Here is a 14,419-nt window from a genome sequence, read left to right on the forward strand (position 1 = left end):
TCGGCTCTCGCATTCTAAACTATCGTAACCCTGGCACGATCCACATCCACGCTCCATTCGTCTCGCGGAATTGTCGACCAGCACCGTCACAGGCGTCGCAGCATCGCCCGCGTTCATAATTTGCATCTCCCTTCCTTCCTCCTGTTCCCTCCCCTCCCCTCTCGATACCGTTTATATATAGCGTTTCCGAAGGAGAAATCGAAACGGTAAAATTCAGATGACGAAGGATGAATCCAATTCGAGAGACACGCCTTCTTAAAAGTTTTTTAGATTCTCCACGAAAGAATGTTTGAGGATCTCTTAGATGCCTCTTAGAAAACCTGCTGCGTTTCTTCTAATCGCGGTTAATAGAAATCTATATTTGCAGTGAATTAAACGGCGCACGCGAGCGTGCGGATAACGCAGACCTCTCGCGACTTGAGCCGAGCGGTTGTCTTTACACGCAATCAATGTTCTCGCGCAACATAAGGAAAGAAAAAAAAAAAAAAAAAAAAAAAAGAAAATAACGTACCTTTTGTCTGCCACGTGTCGCGCGGGAGTGTTATTTTATTGCAGCGCGCTCCAATATATATATGTGTGCTCTCTGGCTCTCTCTATATATACGAGTGACTTGTGGATGCGGGCACATCGATGTAGCCTCTCTCATCCACGAGTCACTCATTCTGTAAATATATACGAACATTTGTGTTCGAGAGTTCTGATTGTACGTAACAATCGCATATTTCTCCCCGGTGCGTTATCGTGCACCGTCTATTCGATAGGCTCGTATCTTCGTTGATAAAGTTTACTTGGATTACCTGATGATTTGATTTAACAGCACGACTGATAAATAAGCCGCCGCAAATAACAAATTATCGCCGTTTTCGATCCAAAGATATACATATACGTGTCAATGGAAGCATGTTGCGTATACGTGAAGCGCGTCTTCTTAAACGTTTTGGATGAGCAACATCGAGGTATAACGCATCTTTCGGATATCAATAGAACTGATCCCACGCGCCCCGTTAAAGCTCCTGCTTCAACTTGGCACCGTTTCAGCACAATTGCGCGCAATTTGCATCTCGCGTCGTGTTTTATTTTCGACGTCTCCAGCGCGAAGCGCGACGTCGCTTTCGCATCCTTAAATGGCGATCGCTGAAACAAGGGGGAAAAAGTTGCGGATGGGATTGTCAATTGAAACTGACTTTTGACGAACATTTGATTCCTGGAAAGGGAAAAGAAATCACGTGTTATTTCGAATGGATAGAACTAACTTTATTTTTAGATAACAATTACTTTGTTGTTCTGAAGTGCGCAACCGACTAATTAAATAACAAATTTTGTTGCTTTGAAACGCATACACCTGTCATTGACTTTTAACATTTTTCGAGACTGGAGTCGTCTCAGGGCGCGAAAAGATAAGAAAGTTGATTAAATAAAGATAGTATCGTAAAAATATATCCTTAATCGTAAAAATCAGTTTATCAAGTATGCTTATTGGGTCAATTGATAGAGAGATGTATCTTCTGATTAACTATATAAAAAGATTAGAACTCACTGTGATGAGATACATTGGCTATCATAATAAGTAAAATGAAGGGAAATAAATAGCAGCCGTTTATCATTTAATTACAAAAGTAAAATAAAAAATATATATACGTATTTATGTGTACATACAAAAAAACGACATGTTTTAGCTTTAATGACTGGAAGAGAGGATTCGCAAGCAGCTGTGCCGAATTTTTAATTTACTTTCCAAGAAGAATTTTGCGGCCGGCGCCCATGTTTTGGCCTGCCTGGGTCGCACCCTTGTTGGAACCTGCCTGAAGACCGATTACCGTCTGGCCAGCTCGCAATTGTTCCTCCGAAAAATCGCGTTTGCACTCGTCCGACGGCTTAGGTCCTAGGTAAGGTCCTTTCCATTCAGGATGCTTGTACGTCTAAATGAACAAAGATATTGATATTGATATTTTTAATCGTGATACTAATTATATCGGTCAAAATTACTTATACAAAGAAAATACTTGTACGGAGAAAATCGTTGTAAAATTTTTATAAAAATTAGCGACGATAATAATAATAAAACGTACCGTTCGGCCAAGCGCGAACAATGTCGTTACTACTTGGGCTATATCTTTCTTCTCCCATAAGTCTACGGTCTGGAAAACGTCGACGTCGTCCACCCCGTAGTCCTTTAGCGCCTTTTGAAACCTATAACGTGTCCAATGTTGTTACCGCATAATTTACAATCGATACAAATGTTTCACCGGTCACGCTACTCACAGATTGATGTTCTCCATCATCTTGAACTGTCCGCCAGTAGTGTTGATTTTTGGTACGGATCCAGGAGAGAGTTTGTTCATCAGATGGCACAGGACTTGACCGTCCTTGAGCACGTCTTCGAAGGATTCACCAGGAGGAAACTTCTTGCCGAGGATTGATTCGATCCATTCCTGTGCCTCCTTCTCCTGCTCGGGGTTGCGTTTCCCCGCAAGCTGTGCAAAATGGTACGCAAATCTTAGAATTCTAATGTACCGTTGTTTAGAAGTTGGATATCGAGGTTTTTGTAAATCTTCAACTATCCCAGAATATCTCAAAGAGTACACCTCTTTCGGAAAAATACATGTTTTCTTTTTACATACAGTGGGTAAAAAAATAATACATATATAATTACGAATTGTGTTCATCGGTAATTCACTACGTACGGTATATGTAATAAGTTACTTATGGACACAATTCGTAATTATGTATTATTCCTTCGAATAAAGTTATTGTAAGAAAACTGGGTGTGCAACTTTTTGATCCACTTTATATGTTTTTTATATATTATCAAACGATTAGCTTCTTTCTGTTTAAAAATTAAGGAAATAAAGAACTCGAAAAAATAGATCACTGCAATGTATGACGCGCGTGACCGTAAACGGATCGAAACGGATTTCACCACACAATTGAAATATATGCATGTATGTATATATATATGTATATATGTACCTTAGCGCGCACTTGACGTTCTAGAGCCATCCTGATACTTTTGAAAAGACTGAAGTACCGCGGCTTCTGGACGCGGCTTTTTATATGTTCCGGAGGAGTTCGGAATCAACGTGGGCCAAGTCGGGGGAGAAATCTGTCCAACAACGTAAGAGGGTTGTATACGGGGTGTCTCTTGTGAGAAATGTTCCGACGGAAAAAAATGTTTGTCCACACAAAAGCGCAATCGAGAATTCCTCGTCAATGTTCGTGTGGATTGTGTATCTTCAAGGCTTTCTATCCTATTCTCTTCTTCGTTGGCTCGATGATCAATAAACGAGAAGTATCGGAGATACCTTTTTCTCATATTCCGCATGGTTGACGCGACACCCCGTATAACCGACGCAAGCGTACGTGATTCCACACGTTTCGGGATTCTAATATTAGCGGCTTATTCAGTTAAACGAGAAATAGGTTTTCCGAAATCGCAAGAGAGACGCAGCTGCTATGAAAATTGGGCAGCTTAGTAATGATTGTAGCATCCGGTAAATAAGCCGAAACAAAATTCGCGTGAGCGTGTTACTGTTGCGTTGACATTATTAAATAAGCGACTATATTAAGAGTCTCAGACGCCGATTACGCGTTCGTATAATGTCTCTATTTAAAAAATACAACGGAAAAAGAATATTTCGAATTGTTCACAATCAATTGTTCGATAGAGAGTTAATTAGTTAACATTTCTTTTATTTTCTGTTTAAATTTGATATAATAACATTGTACATGTTCTAATATATCTTAATTTGAATCGAGCAATCGATGGCGAACGAATGAATATGAAGAACAAATAAAAAAGGGGACAGATATTATACATGTCGCTGTATACATAAGTCTGAATCTGAATGATTTGAATGGATCTTTATTAGGAGACAGAAATGTCAGATCAAGGATAGTTTGAACTGTTCGAACAAAACGCGCGTTGTTCTCGGTTTGATTGCATTGCATACTCCAACACATAGCTCTTCAGTATAGGGCGTAGGCAACGTGTCGAGGTCCTGACACAGAAGGAAGGAATGGAGAAAAAAAATACGGTCGCCCTCGTGAAAAGTGGGACGCGCCACTTTTAAATAGTTCTCTGTCATATGGCTCGGGTTATTATTGCGCGATCCAGATTTCACGGCAGATACTCGCCTCTCGTGTGAACAACGTGAGATAGAGACGATAGAGTCGGAGAAAATGCGGAAAATTATAGACATCCCGAGGACGAAGCTCTAAAAGTTCGTCGCTGATATATATAGACTAATTTGTGAGAGCTTGAGAGAGTTTATAAAATATAAAAGTTTGTTTCCAAGACGGTCTTATTACAAATCAATCGTGAAAAATTAAAATCGTTAATGCACCTACAACATGAAAGTGATATTGATGTTTGTAAGTTGCGTTGTAACATCTGGAAGAAAAAAGTAATGCATATACGATATCTTGTAGAAGGTGAGATTTGCGCGACTCTATTACATTGCGTAATTTGGACCGCGTCGATTGAAAGGGGATCATTTATTGGTCGAATGGCGAACCGATGAATCACGTTTAAATTTAAGTTTTCTGCGCGCTTCCACACTAGCTACAATCTCGTCTGCTCTGTGTCGAAGGTGCGTGGGCGTTTTTTCTGAGAGCGCGACTATCTTTTTGTCCGATATTAACCGTAGGTCTACATCGAATACATACAACCTCTGGCTCACATTTATAATTTCCTAATGAAAATCTTGTGTATTTTATTATGTATAAATAATACTTAAATTTATTTCGAATGGAAATGAGAAAATCCTATATAATAATAATAATAAAAGAGATGAACAAAAAGAATCGGATACTCATTCAGATGTGTTTCATTCGAAACAATGATCTTTTTGTAAGTTTCTTCAATCTCTTCGTCGTTTGGCGTAAGTACGTGGTTGAGGTTGAACGGAACGGAACTTGAAAAACTTCTTGCTTGTTACCGACGTAACTTCCGCTTCTTGCTGCGTAAAACAGAAACATAAAAAACAGGTTAATAAAACGCTTCTGGTTAGCTAGATATCTTTAGTAACGACAAATAAATGAGAGGATGAATAAGATTATTATCATATCTAAAAAAGTATATTAAAAAACACGTTTATTCGTACTCTCACTTTCACTTATCTCAAAAGTTCTTAACTCTCCTATGTGAAAAAAACGTCTTCCTTCTCCATGTTTTACTCTTTTAGCATTTCCTTTTCAATTTTTTTCGTGTGTGTGTGTGTGTGTGTGTGTGTTGTATTTATATTTAATAGCATATAAAAATTATACCTCGTTCTGATTATGCTTATTCATCGAAGGCCTCATCGAATCCAGTGTTTGCGACGTTGGCTTATCTTCATTATTATCGTTTAAACTCACGGATGTGGAATCCTAAGAAACATGATTCGAGGAATTAAGACAATTCATAATTAAACGCAGACATAGAGATTTTGTATCGTTAATTTTATGTTCCGCAGAACGACCAATAATCGATAATTACTATAATATAATTGTGCGCTTACGTTGTACTTAGTGGATACACTCGTGGGCTTTCGATCGTCAATCGATTTTATCTGCGTCATTTCCGTAGCTTTTTTCAACTTTTCCTGAAGATCTTCATTACGATTTATAATAAACTCATAATGATTTCTTAAACTGGTGTTGTCCGCTCTTGTTTCCGTCAAAGACTTGTTCAGCGCGTTATTCTCTTTCTTGATGCCATTGATCACTTCATTTTGGTACTCTATAGTTTTTTGTAATTCGACTAATCGTGTTTCGTAAAGTTCTTTAAAGTTGTTCTTTAAAGTTGATATTTCTTCAGTGTGTTTGGTTCGTGTATTTTCATACAACGTCTCTGCGTTCTGCAAAAATTCAGGAAATAAAAATTCAATAATTCAAGAAAGTCTTGGAATATATCGAGCGTGAAGGATTTTATTAATATGTTAAAAATTTACTCATTTATTACCTTAGTCTTTGTACTTTCTCGTTTTATAATTTCTTCTTTTTCTCTCTGAAGAGCCTTCAATTTTTGCTGAAGCTCGGTAGTGGTAAACTCGTTGGTACTATTAATTCGTTCTAGATTCTCCTTCATCGCAGTGTTCTGCATCTGTGCAAATTGCAAGTCCCTCTGCACGTTCGAAAGCTTATTTTCCAGATTCTTGGTATAATCCCTTTTATTAGTTAATATTTCCTCTATTCTATTCACGTCGTTAACAAGATCTGCCTCCCTTTGCTTTACTGCACTTAACATCGCCTCTAAATTCTGAATCTAGAAAATAATATTGGAAAATAATTGGAAAATAACGTAATATTAACAAAGATAATATCATTTTAGTCAAAATTAATAAACGAGTCTCTCTACATAACTTACTCTTTCCGTTTTTGTAACCAATTCTTCCTCCCGCGTATGTTGCCTTTCCGTTAATGCTTCACACTTAGTGCTCGTCTCGTTATATCTCGCCGTTATCGTATCGATTTGATTTCTGTCATAAGAAAAACAAATTGAACTTTAATATCTGACAATGAGATACGATTTAAAAGATATTTCTAATTTCGAAATATTCATAAAATTTCATTAATTTAAATACTCACTTATACATGGAGACTTCATCTTCCAATTTTGAGATAAGTGCATCTTTTTGCTCGATTATTTCCGTAATATTGTTTTTGTCTTGCTCTAACGTGTTTAATCGTGATTGTAAATTTTCCGATTCTAGTTGCAATCGCTGTTGTTTCTGAAACAAACATTAGGATTAGAACATTACAGATTAGTGAAAAAAGAAAGACAAAGTACAAAAGAAAAAGAGATATCTTAGAGTTTTTCTTTAAGGTACTTCGATAAGCATTTTCTTTTCTTCAGCGTATGCTCTCGTTAATTCATTTTTCTGCGAATGGAGTTCGCGTTCAACACTCTCCGCTTGTTTTTTCAATTTGTTTTGCTCCATCAGCGCCTCTTGCATCCTAAAAAAAAATTATTCAATTAATAATACTATTACTGTTCGTGCAATTTATCGCGTTTGGCGCGATGACTAACTTCTCTTCTTGAAGGAGCAATTTGTTTTCTAGTTGTGCGGCCGATTTCGCGATGTCGCATTTCTCTTTCTCGACCATCTGCAGTCGCGATTGTACATTTTCATATTCTAATAGCAATCGCTGTTGTTCCTAAAAAAAGTCTCCAATCAAAATGCAATATATAGCAAAAAAATTATAGCAAAAAAAAGGAATCTCTTGGAAGATAGAGACCACAGACTTTTACAAGTGTCAGCTTTTCCGCGGCATGGGCGTTCGCCAATTCATTCCTCTGCAACTGCAGCTCATTTTCGGAGGTCTCCAATTGCTTTCGTAATTTATTCTGCTCCGCTATCGCCTCCTGTAATCTAATTCAAAACATGATGATCTTAATAAAATCTTTGTCTATTTATGCAAAGTATTTATCGGAAGTATAACGAAAATTACCTTTCCTCCTGAAGTAGCGAATTATTTTTCAATTGCGCGACATGATTCTCCAGATCTGCGATTACAAAATTAATGATTACAATAACATAAATCTAGGGGATCGCGCGAATGTTTCAAATATTTTAAATATATGTAAAGACGCGCCTTTTGATTTCGAGTCGTTCAGCTGCATCTTCTGGATGGTTTCTTGTTGTTTCAAAATCACGTTGTCATATATGGAGGCCAAACTAGTGCGTTGCTGTTGAAAGCTGGCAAGGCTCTCTCTGATGTAATTGATATACTCCGTAATATTCTCAATATCCACCCAAGTGGCGTTCAGTCTGTTGTTGCCAAAAAAGAAAGCCGAGTCGCAAAATACAGAAAAGATTCATCAAGACCAAAAAAGAAAGAAGGAAGAAGCGGGATTTACTTCGTCTGAATCTCCTCCCTGTTGCGCGCCTCCATCTCCAAGGAGGCGGACAATGAGGCCTCCGCCTCTTGGCTCTCCTTCAGTTTTCGTTTCAGGCTTTGAATCACGCGTTCGTGATTCTGCAGGGCTTGCTGCTTGTTGTTGTCAACATTCTGCGTGTTCGAACTTTCGGCTACCTGCTACTCCCGCAAAGCATTCATAGAAATTCATTTTCTTTGCAGCTTAGGTCAGCTTCGATCAAAATCCGATCAACTTGAGTGGCGATTAATTAATTGAACATTTTTTATTAATCTTTCTGTGTCGAGCAACAAAGAATTAAGAGTTTTTATCCGCGTTAACAAAATGGTGCAGGTATCACTCGACGAGTTAATCGCCCATTAAATTAATCGGAGTTTGGCTGAGGTCCAACCGAAAATTAGAAACTAGATTTGACAAAAGAAGAAACGAGAAGGTAAGGGCTCTTCGTCGCTCCTCGAAATAAAGCGATTCGCACCTCTTCCGTTTGCTGTAACGGAATATTGCTTCCCGTTCGGCTCATCCATTGTGCGATCAGCGTATCGATGAATCTGCCGCCGCTTTGCGTGCCCGCGCGAGCGTTTTCTGCAAGTTTCGCGGGATGATTATTATAACACGAGAATTAGAGCCGGAAGCAAAAGACAAAAACTTGCACCTTCTTACCTTCTTGCATAATTCCTTTTTACGTTTTCCTTTCACACACACACAACGACGGTTTATTACAGGTTCAATTCGACCATTGGGTTCTACTTCGCGACGCCAATTAAGGCAGGTATATAATAGGCATTGTTGCAAAACTAAAGAAATCAAATGAGAGACAACTTCAAGCCGGTATCTTCTTGCTGATAATTTTTTTTTTTATTATTGCGACGAACAACTTACGATTATGATAATTGCGGTAGAGCTGCCTCGCTAAAATCTCTTAAATATTCGGTTTCTAGAATATATGATGCAAATTACATTGTTCTTGGAAAATAAAAACAGCGCTCTGTAATTAGTGACATTTTTCGTTTCGCGCGCGTCATGTGTAGGCATACCGCAGCGTTCTCTGTTGGTGTATCGTGCAAGCGCTTCGCATGCAGCGACTCCGAACTGCTCCGAACCGAACTCCGATCTCCGATTACTTGAGATTACTCCGAATTGCTCCGAATCGTGTCCACAACGATTTTTCAGGTTATATTTACCTGGATATTGAAAACACACACGTACGATACTTTGAAGCAAATATTTTCAACGAAGACGAATATTCGCGTTATCCTAGTGCTCGCTTAAAAATGCAGAAAGAAAAAAGAATGGGTTTCTGAATGAAAATAGGGGCGATAAATTTCGTAGGATTCGGGGTTCTTACAATGTTACGTTTTGTGAAATTCTGAGAATCTCACGCTCTCTTTCGGTATTATTATCGCAGGATCTGAAATCTGCTAGTAGTCCGAAGCGAAATTTGTTTCGAGGGAAGATTAAGCCATGTCAGGACTGTTCGAGCAGATCAAGCTGCTTTACGATCAGGCATTATACTGCAACGTCATCTCCCTGACGAACCTGGTGCTCTCTCTCAGCGAGCACAATGCCGACCTGCTGCCTGGCTACAGCAAGTTTCATGTGTACGTTTATTACGCGGATGCTCACTTTCACCTAGGCAAGTATCGCAGAGCGGAAACTCTCTACAAGAAGGCTCTGCAGTTCCGCAAGTGTCTGCTAAAGTCCAAAGGCATGGGGAAACCGTTATTGGATGGACAGAAGGATCTGCCGTCGGATGTCAACATCAAGTATCAGATCCATTTGTGTCTAGCCAAGTCCAAGAACCCGCAGGAAGCGCTGCAAGTGCTACAGAGCATCCCCGGCAAGCAGCGCACCGCCAAGGTGAACATGGCGCTGGCCAAGATGTTTCACGAGCAGGGAATGGAGCGATCTGCTATCACCACGTACAAAGAAGTCTTAAAGGAGTGCCCGCTGGCCTTGGAAGCAGCCGAAGGTCTCCTATCTTTAGGAGTAAATGGGGTGGAAGTAAATTCTCTAATTGTCAGTTCCATCTCTGGCTCAATGAACTTGGAGTGGCTCAACACCTGGATCAAGGCTCACGCTCATATTCACAATAAAGAATATACCCAAGCCGTAACTACGCTGAGGTCATTGGACAACGTTGTTCTACTCAGAGATAATTTTAATCTATTGACTATCATGGGCGAGTGTTACTATTACGCTGGCGATGACAAGAACGCTCTGCTGTGCCTGAAGCGAGCCCGCCAGATCGAGCCAGATATAACAAAAGGGCAAGTTCACAACGATGTCACTCAGAGATTTGTCACGGCATATATCCCCTCATACGCGCGTACCTAATCCTTTGTTACTTTTCTGCAGGGTGGACATGTACGCCGCGGTTCTGTACAAGATGCATCACATCAAAGAATTGGAGCGGCTGATACCTGTGATAACCACTAACAACGAATGTACCGGCGAAATTTACGTTGCCATGGCATATTCCCTGTACGCCGCTAGAAAATTCAGCAGGGCAAATACTCTCACTGCTCAGGCATTAAACCTGAATCCTAACGATATAGAGGCCACTATATTACGTGGCAATATTCTTATCGAGCAAAAGAAGTATCAGGACGCGTTGGTCTTTTTTAGACACGCCATGCAATTAAAGGTACATAGATATGAGCCGCATAAAGGTACGGTAGATTGTCTTGTCGGGATGCACAGATTGCGAGAGGCTCTGAACAGCGCCAGCAGCTGTTGCAAACATCTCGGACAAACCGCAAGAGTTTTAACAGTGAGTTGAAGTTGAAGAAAGAAAACCCTATGTAAATTTGAATGTAAATGTAAAGATGTGTGTAACTATGCATTTTTGCGTTTGCAGTTGTACGCATCCGTCTTGATGAAAGATCCCGTATCGGTGAGCAAGGCTAAGAATCTTCTTGAAAAAGCATTGTCTCAAGATGAGATCCACCTAGCCGCGGTGTACCTGCTTGCGGAGATATACGAACAGGAAATGAATTTAGAAGCAGCCATCGAACTACTCGAGAGACAGGTGGAGATTCACTCTACCTGCAAGCTCCATCAGACTTTGGGAGACTTATGGGCGAGAGTGCACAACGAGGAGAAGGCTCTAGATCATTATGCCGTAGCTTTAAAGTACATTATTTCATTTTTGTAATTTTTTTATTTACACTACGAATCTAGATATAAAGCTTACCTATCTTTTATTTCCAGCTTGGATCCAAACAACAGGAGAGCTATAGAGGGAATGCATCGCTTGGACAGTTCTTCTAGCAAACTCGATTCCGCTTATTATATGACCGTTGGTGAGGAACAGGCTGATACGACCTACGATGTCGGTGACGGTCTACCGGACACAGATAACGACGAGGCGCCTGAGGAGAGTGAGACTGAAGCCATTTGGTCGGATATGGATTTGGAAGCCAATAGTCAATAGTCATTCTTATATCGTAGAAAAGAATAGCCAATCGAGATCGGTCCAAGTTTCGGCTTCTAAATTAATTATGGTCGATTTTTTTGGAAAACAATCTTGGGAGAATACGTTGTACGAATGAAATGAGACTGAGATTGTTCGCGATTAATATTATTTGAGAGTAATACATCTCGTAGACAATTTACTTCTTTTTATAATAAATTCAATAATCGTACCGTCATGGAGCTCCGTTGCCTACTTTTAAAAATATAAAATAAATGTTAAATTTTTATTCATTTCTATTGCGAAAATACTTTCATAAAAAGGAGAACTCTAACGTCGTCAAACTTAAGTATAGGAAGATTAAGGCAAACCATATACCCGTCGTTTGTTATATTGGTACGCAGCAGCTACACAACTTAGATTTAGAAAAACATCCCGCGATTCGCCAACACGCCTTTCCATATCTTTTACACCTGATATGACGATCGTGTCAAGGATTCAAGCATAAAGCCTCAATTACCGGAAATATACTCGTGTCTACGTAACAATACTATATTCGTCAACAATATTCGTATATATGCATATATGTATATACATAAAATTATTAGATATTTTAAAGAGTGCCATTTAAAATTAAATAATATACAGTTGCGCTATATATAAATATATGTGTGTATATATATGTATATATAGTATATTTCCGGTAATTGAGGCTTTATGCTTGAATCCTTGACACGATCGTCATATCAGGTGTAAAAGATATGGAAAGGCGTGTTGGCAAATCGCGGGATGTTTTTCTAAATCTAAGTTGTGTAACTGCTGCGTTATATATGTATATATATATATTGTACATACATTTGACAATACATGTATTATCGTAACAATATTGGGCTTTTAGCGACAAAGAGAACGTCGCGCGACATACAAAAGAATCAATAACAATTATTCACATTCATATTTTCCTCTCGCGATTTCGATAAATATATCGCGAGAAAGGTACCACAATATTCGACGCAACAATTAAACTTCGTGTGTGCAATGTAACAATTTCAGTTTATACGACTTCAGTATATACGCGCTGGCTGCTTGTGAAATTGCTTTTCGTGTTTTCTTACGCAACTACGCATCTACAAGAATGTAGAATTTATCGGTCAAAGCCAAGAAACACCTCGGGGGATTAATTTACGCGCGTGACATATCTGCAAAATATTCTCTCATACGAATTTTAATTCAAAATGGAAGATGCGATTAATTTGGTCGATGATCAACCTCACGCGAGTTTATATCGTCCAGCCGGTTAATTCGTTAATTAGCGATTCGTTTCATTTATTGCGATTATTTCTTCAGGAACTTTTTCATTTGCTTCGTTTGATGCTGCATACTGTATTGAGCGTTCTCGGCCTTCGTGATCATGGAGTCCAGCTTATCCAGGTGGGATCCCATTTTCTTGCTCAGATCGATCTGCTTCGGGTGGACACCGCTGTTCCGCACAGCGTGTTGAATGTTCTCGGCCTTCACGATCAGGGACTCCAGCTTGGCCATGTTAGATGCCCTTTTCTCGTCGATGTCGATCTGTTCCTGATCATCGCTGTTCGCGGCATTCGCGACAGCGGCATCAACGACAGCGTCATCCGACGATTCCACCGTCATCACCTCATCGGATTCTGGCTTCTCCTGGCTTTTCAGCTTCTCCGCGTCGGGATTCGGCTCCTCGGGCTTGTGACGCGGCGTTCCGCCGCGAGAAGTCACCTTCACCTTGAGTAACGTTCCCATTCTGCTGCAAACCGTCTGCGGAATTTTTTATTTTATACAGAAGTCGCCTCCTTTCTCTCTCTCTCTTTCTCCCTCCCTCCCTCTCTCTTTCCCTATCTCTCCCGCGGTGAAAAATGGAGAAAACGCGCGTGTGTAACGTCAATTTATGTACCGCTGTAACTCGTCCGCGTGCGGAGCTTACGAATCTCGTGACGAACAATTCATTTAGCCGCGTGGCCGCGGTGGAGAACCGGCGGTGCAGGAGGAAAGCGTTATCAATTTAGCGAGCGGGTAAGGACATAAAGCGGCCCGTCGTATCGGTCGTAAAAATTCCGCGCTATCGTTATGACAAAATAATAATTAATTCGAGCAACATGCGAAATGAGCGCGCGCGGGCCCGCTCGGCGATTAATTATCCCAAGTCACCTTGAATCTGTTGAGCTTCTTCTGCGTGTGGCTCAGAATGGTGGTCAGCTCATCCAGACCGCCGGTGATGCGTCCCGCCGTCTCGTCCGCGTGATCCAAGTCCTACACAGGAGATAACAACGTCGTCGTGAGGGAAAATCATGTCGTGGACACGCGTGGACGATCGTTGACGCTAATGAATCCCGCGGCGAACTCCGCGCGGCGAGGCGGCGACCCGCGTCAGCGGATTTATTCCGGCTGATCTTGCACGCCGCACGTGGACGCGCAACTCGATTCTGCTACGTAACGTCTATATATCGCGAACGCGATATCGCCGCCGTAGGTGCATTAGCCGTTCATAAACACGCGAACGAGTGAGAAAGAGTGGACGAACGGGAGGAGGAGAAAAAAAAAGAGGGGAAAAGAAATTTGTAAAAGCTCGAAGAAAACTGCGAAGTACGTCGCTCGAGACTCTTCTAGCTCCTGACGTTTTACACTTTTACGACGTAAAGAGAAAGAGATTTTAAATTTTCGTTAAATTTTCGACTCGAGAGACGGATGGTTTTGTCGACGGGCGTGCCAGATTAGGGGCGAAATTCAGGCTACTTTGGGCATATGGGACTTGAAAATTTTCCAGGCGTTTCGAACCGTTTCAGGCCAAGCGCAGGCGAGGCGCAGCGCGATTACCTTTACCACAGCATCGACAGCATCGTCGTCGTCATCGTCGCAACGGCGATTCTCGATCTGCGCCGCCCGCGACTGCCTCCACTCCTCCTCGTTAGGCCTCGGCAAGCCCAGCAATTCCGCCCTTTGGCAGGCGTGCTGATAGTCCTCGGACATCACGCCGGGTACCAACTACGTAACGACGGACCGCTATACCCCCCGAAAAACGTTCGGGCGACGGGCGTCGCGACGAGCGATCGTGCGCGAGTACTCCCCGATGCGATATTCCGTGGATAGTGGATATCGCTGCGCCCTTGGGCGCGAGGCAC

At 41.0% G+C, this 14,419-nt stretch overlaps 4 protein-coding genes across 7 annotated transcripts; 1 reads left to right on the forward strand and 3 right to left on the reverse strand.

Moving 5' to 3' along the window:
• Nucleotides 1–1,229: 1,229 nt before the first annotated feature.
• On the reverse strand, nt 1,230–3,130 carry Mp20 (muscle-specific protein 20 transgelin). Its single transcript, XM_077414412.1, has 4 exons — nt 2,971–3,130; nt 2,263–2,474; nt 2,070–2,190; nt 1,230–1,919 (listed from the first exon to the last, which is right to left on the reverse strand). Exons 1-4 carry the CDS (start codon nt 2,998–3,000, stop codon nt 1,728–1,730), a joined length of 555 nt encoding a protein of 184 aa, XP_077270538.1. The 5' UTR covers nt 3,001–3,130; the 3' UTR covers nt 1,230–1,727.
• Nucleotides 3,131–4,368: 1,238 nt separating this feature from the next.
• LOC143901802 (uncharacterized) lies at nt 4,369–8,668 on the reverse strand. 2 transcript variants are annotated; one of them, XM_077414377.1, is made up of 14 exons: nt 8,519–8,668; nt 8,334–8,440; nt 7,841–8,016; nt 7,576–7,751; nt 7,432–7,486; nt 7,226–7,352; nt 7,010–7,137; nt 6,810–6,936; nt 6,568–6,710; nt 6,347–6,458; nt 5,942–6,244; nt 5,499–5,837; nt 5,266–5,367; nt 4,369–4,958 (listed from the first exon to the last, which is right to left on the reverse strand). In XM_077414377.1, the coding sequence occupies exons 1-14, from the start codon at nt 8,526–8,528 to the stop codon at nt 4,860–4,862; spliced, it is 2,004 nt and encodes a 667-aa protein (XP_077270503.1). In that variant the 5' UTR covers nt 8,529–8,668; the 3' UTR covers nt 4,369–4,859. The 2 variants fall into 2 exon arrangements, with proteins under 2 accessions (XP_077270503.1, XP_077270502.1); XM_077414376.1 differs by having other exon boundaries at nt 7,841–8,019; nt 8,519–8,667.
• Nucleotides 8,669–8,971: 303 nt separating this feature from the next.
• Nucleotides 8,972–11,563, forward strand: Apc7 (anaphase-promoting complex subunit 7). 2 transcript variants are annotated; one of them, XM_077414390.1, is made up of 5 exons: nt 8,972–9,060; nt 9,264–10,125; nt 10,214–10,628; nt 10,716–10,990; nt 11,069–11,563. In XM_077414390.1, the coding sequence occupies exons 2-5, from the start codon at nt 9,320–9,322 to the stop codon at nt 11,289–11,291; spliced, it is 1,719 nt and encodes a 572-aa protein (XP_077270516.1). In that variant the 5' UTR covers nt 8,972–9,060; nt 9,264–9,319; the 3' UTR covers nt 11,292–11,563. The 2 variants fall into 2 exon arrangements, with proteins under 2 accessions (XP_077270516.1, XP_077270515.1); XM_077414389.1 differs by having other exon boundaries at nt 8,989–9,183.
• On the reverse strand, nt 11,418–14,416 carry LOC143901818 (uncharacterized). Of its 2 annotated transcripts, none has more exons than XM_077414410.1 (3): nt 14,121–14,416; nt 13,449–13,550; nt 11,418–13,058 (listed from the first exon to the last, which is right to left on the reverse strand). In XM_077414410.1, the coding sequence occupies exons 1-3, from the start codon at nt 14,265–14,267 to the stop codon at nt 12,606–12,608; spliced, it is 702 nt and encodes a 233-aa protein (XP_077270536.1). In that variant the 5' UTR covers nt 14,268–14,416; the 3' UTR covers nt 11,418–12,605. The 2 variants fall into 2 exon arrangements, with proteins under 2 accessions (XP_077270536.1, XP_077270535.1); XM_077414409.1 differs by having other exon boundaries at nt 14,115–14,416.
• Between the last annotated feature and the right edge of the window lie 3 nt (nt 14,417–14,419).

The sequence above is a fragment of the Temnothorax americanus genome, unplaced genomic scaffold (genome assembly GCF_048541705.1).
Source record: "Temnothorax americanus isolate GAGA-0224 unplaced genomic scaffold, ASM4854170v1 Scaffold36, whole genome shotgun sequence".
Lineage (NCBI taxonomy): Eukaryota > Metazoa > Arthropoda > Insecta > Hymenoptera > Formicidae > Temnothorax > Temnothorax americanus.

Coding starts and splice junctions, on each gene's coding strand:
- Mp20 (XM_077414412.1), bottom strand. CDS start 3,000: ATGGCTCTAGAACGTCAAGTGCGCGCTAAG. Junction 2,475..2,970: donor AACGTCAAGTGCGCGCTAAG/GTACATATATAC, acceptor CATTTTGCACAG/CTTGCGGGGAAACGCAACCC. Junction 1,920..2,069: donor TGTTCGCGCTTGGCCGAACG/GTACGTTTTATT, acceptor TTGTTCATTTAG/ACGTACAAGCATCCTGAATG.
- LOC143901802 (XM_077414376.1), bottom strand. Junction 7,138..7,225: donor AAAAGCTGACACTTGTAAAA/GTCTGTGGTCTC, acceptor GACTTTTTTTAG/GAACAACAGCGATTGCTATT. Junction 6,711..6,809: donor AAAAGAAAATGCTTATCGAA/GTACCTTAAAGA, acceptor TGTTTGTTTCAG/AAACAACAGCGATTGCAACT.
- Apc7 (XM_077414390.1), top strand. CDS start 9,320: ATGTCAGGACTGTTCGAGCAGATCAAGCTGCTTTACGATCAGGCATTA. Junction 10,629..10,715: donor AAACCGCAAGAGTTTTAACA/GTGAGTTGAAGT, acceptor TTGCGTTTGCAG/TTGTACGCATCCGTCTTGAT. Junction 10,991..11,068: donor CATTATGCCGTAGCTTTAAA/GTACATTATTTC, acceptor TTTTATTTCCAG/CTTGGATCCAAACAACAGGA.
- LOC143901818 (XM_077414409.1), bottom strand. CDS start 14,267: ATGTCCGAGGACTATCAGCACGCCTGCCAAAGGGCGGAATTGCTGGGC. Junction 13,551..14,114: donor CTGTCGATGCTGTGGTAAAG/GTAATCGCGCTG, acceptor TCTCCTGTGTAG/GACTTGGATCACGCGGACGA. Junction 13,059..13,448: donor AGAAGCTCAACAGATTCAAG/GTGACTTGGGAT, acceptor AAAATTCCGCAG/ACGGTTTGCAGCAGAATGGG.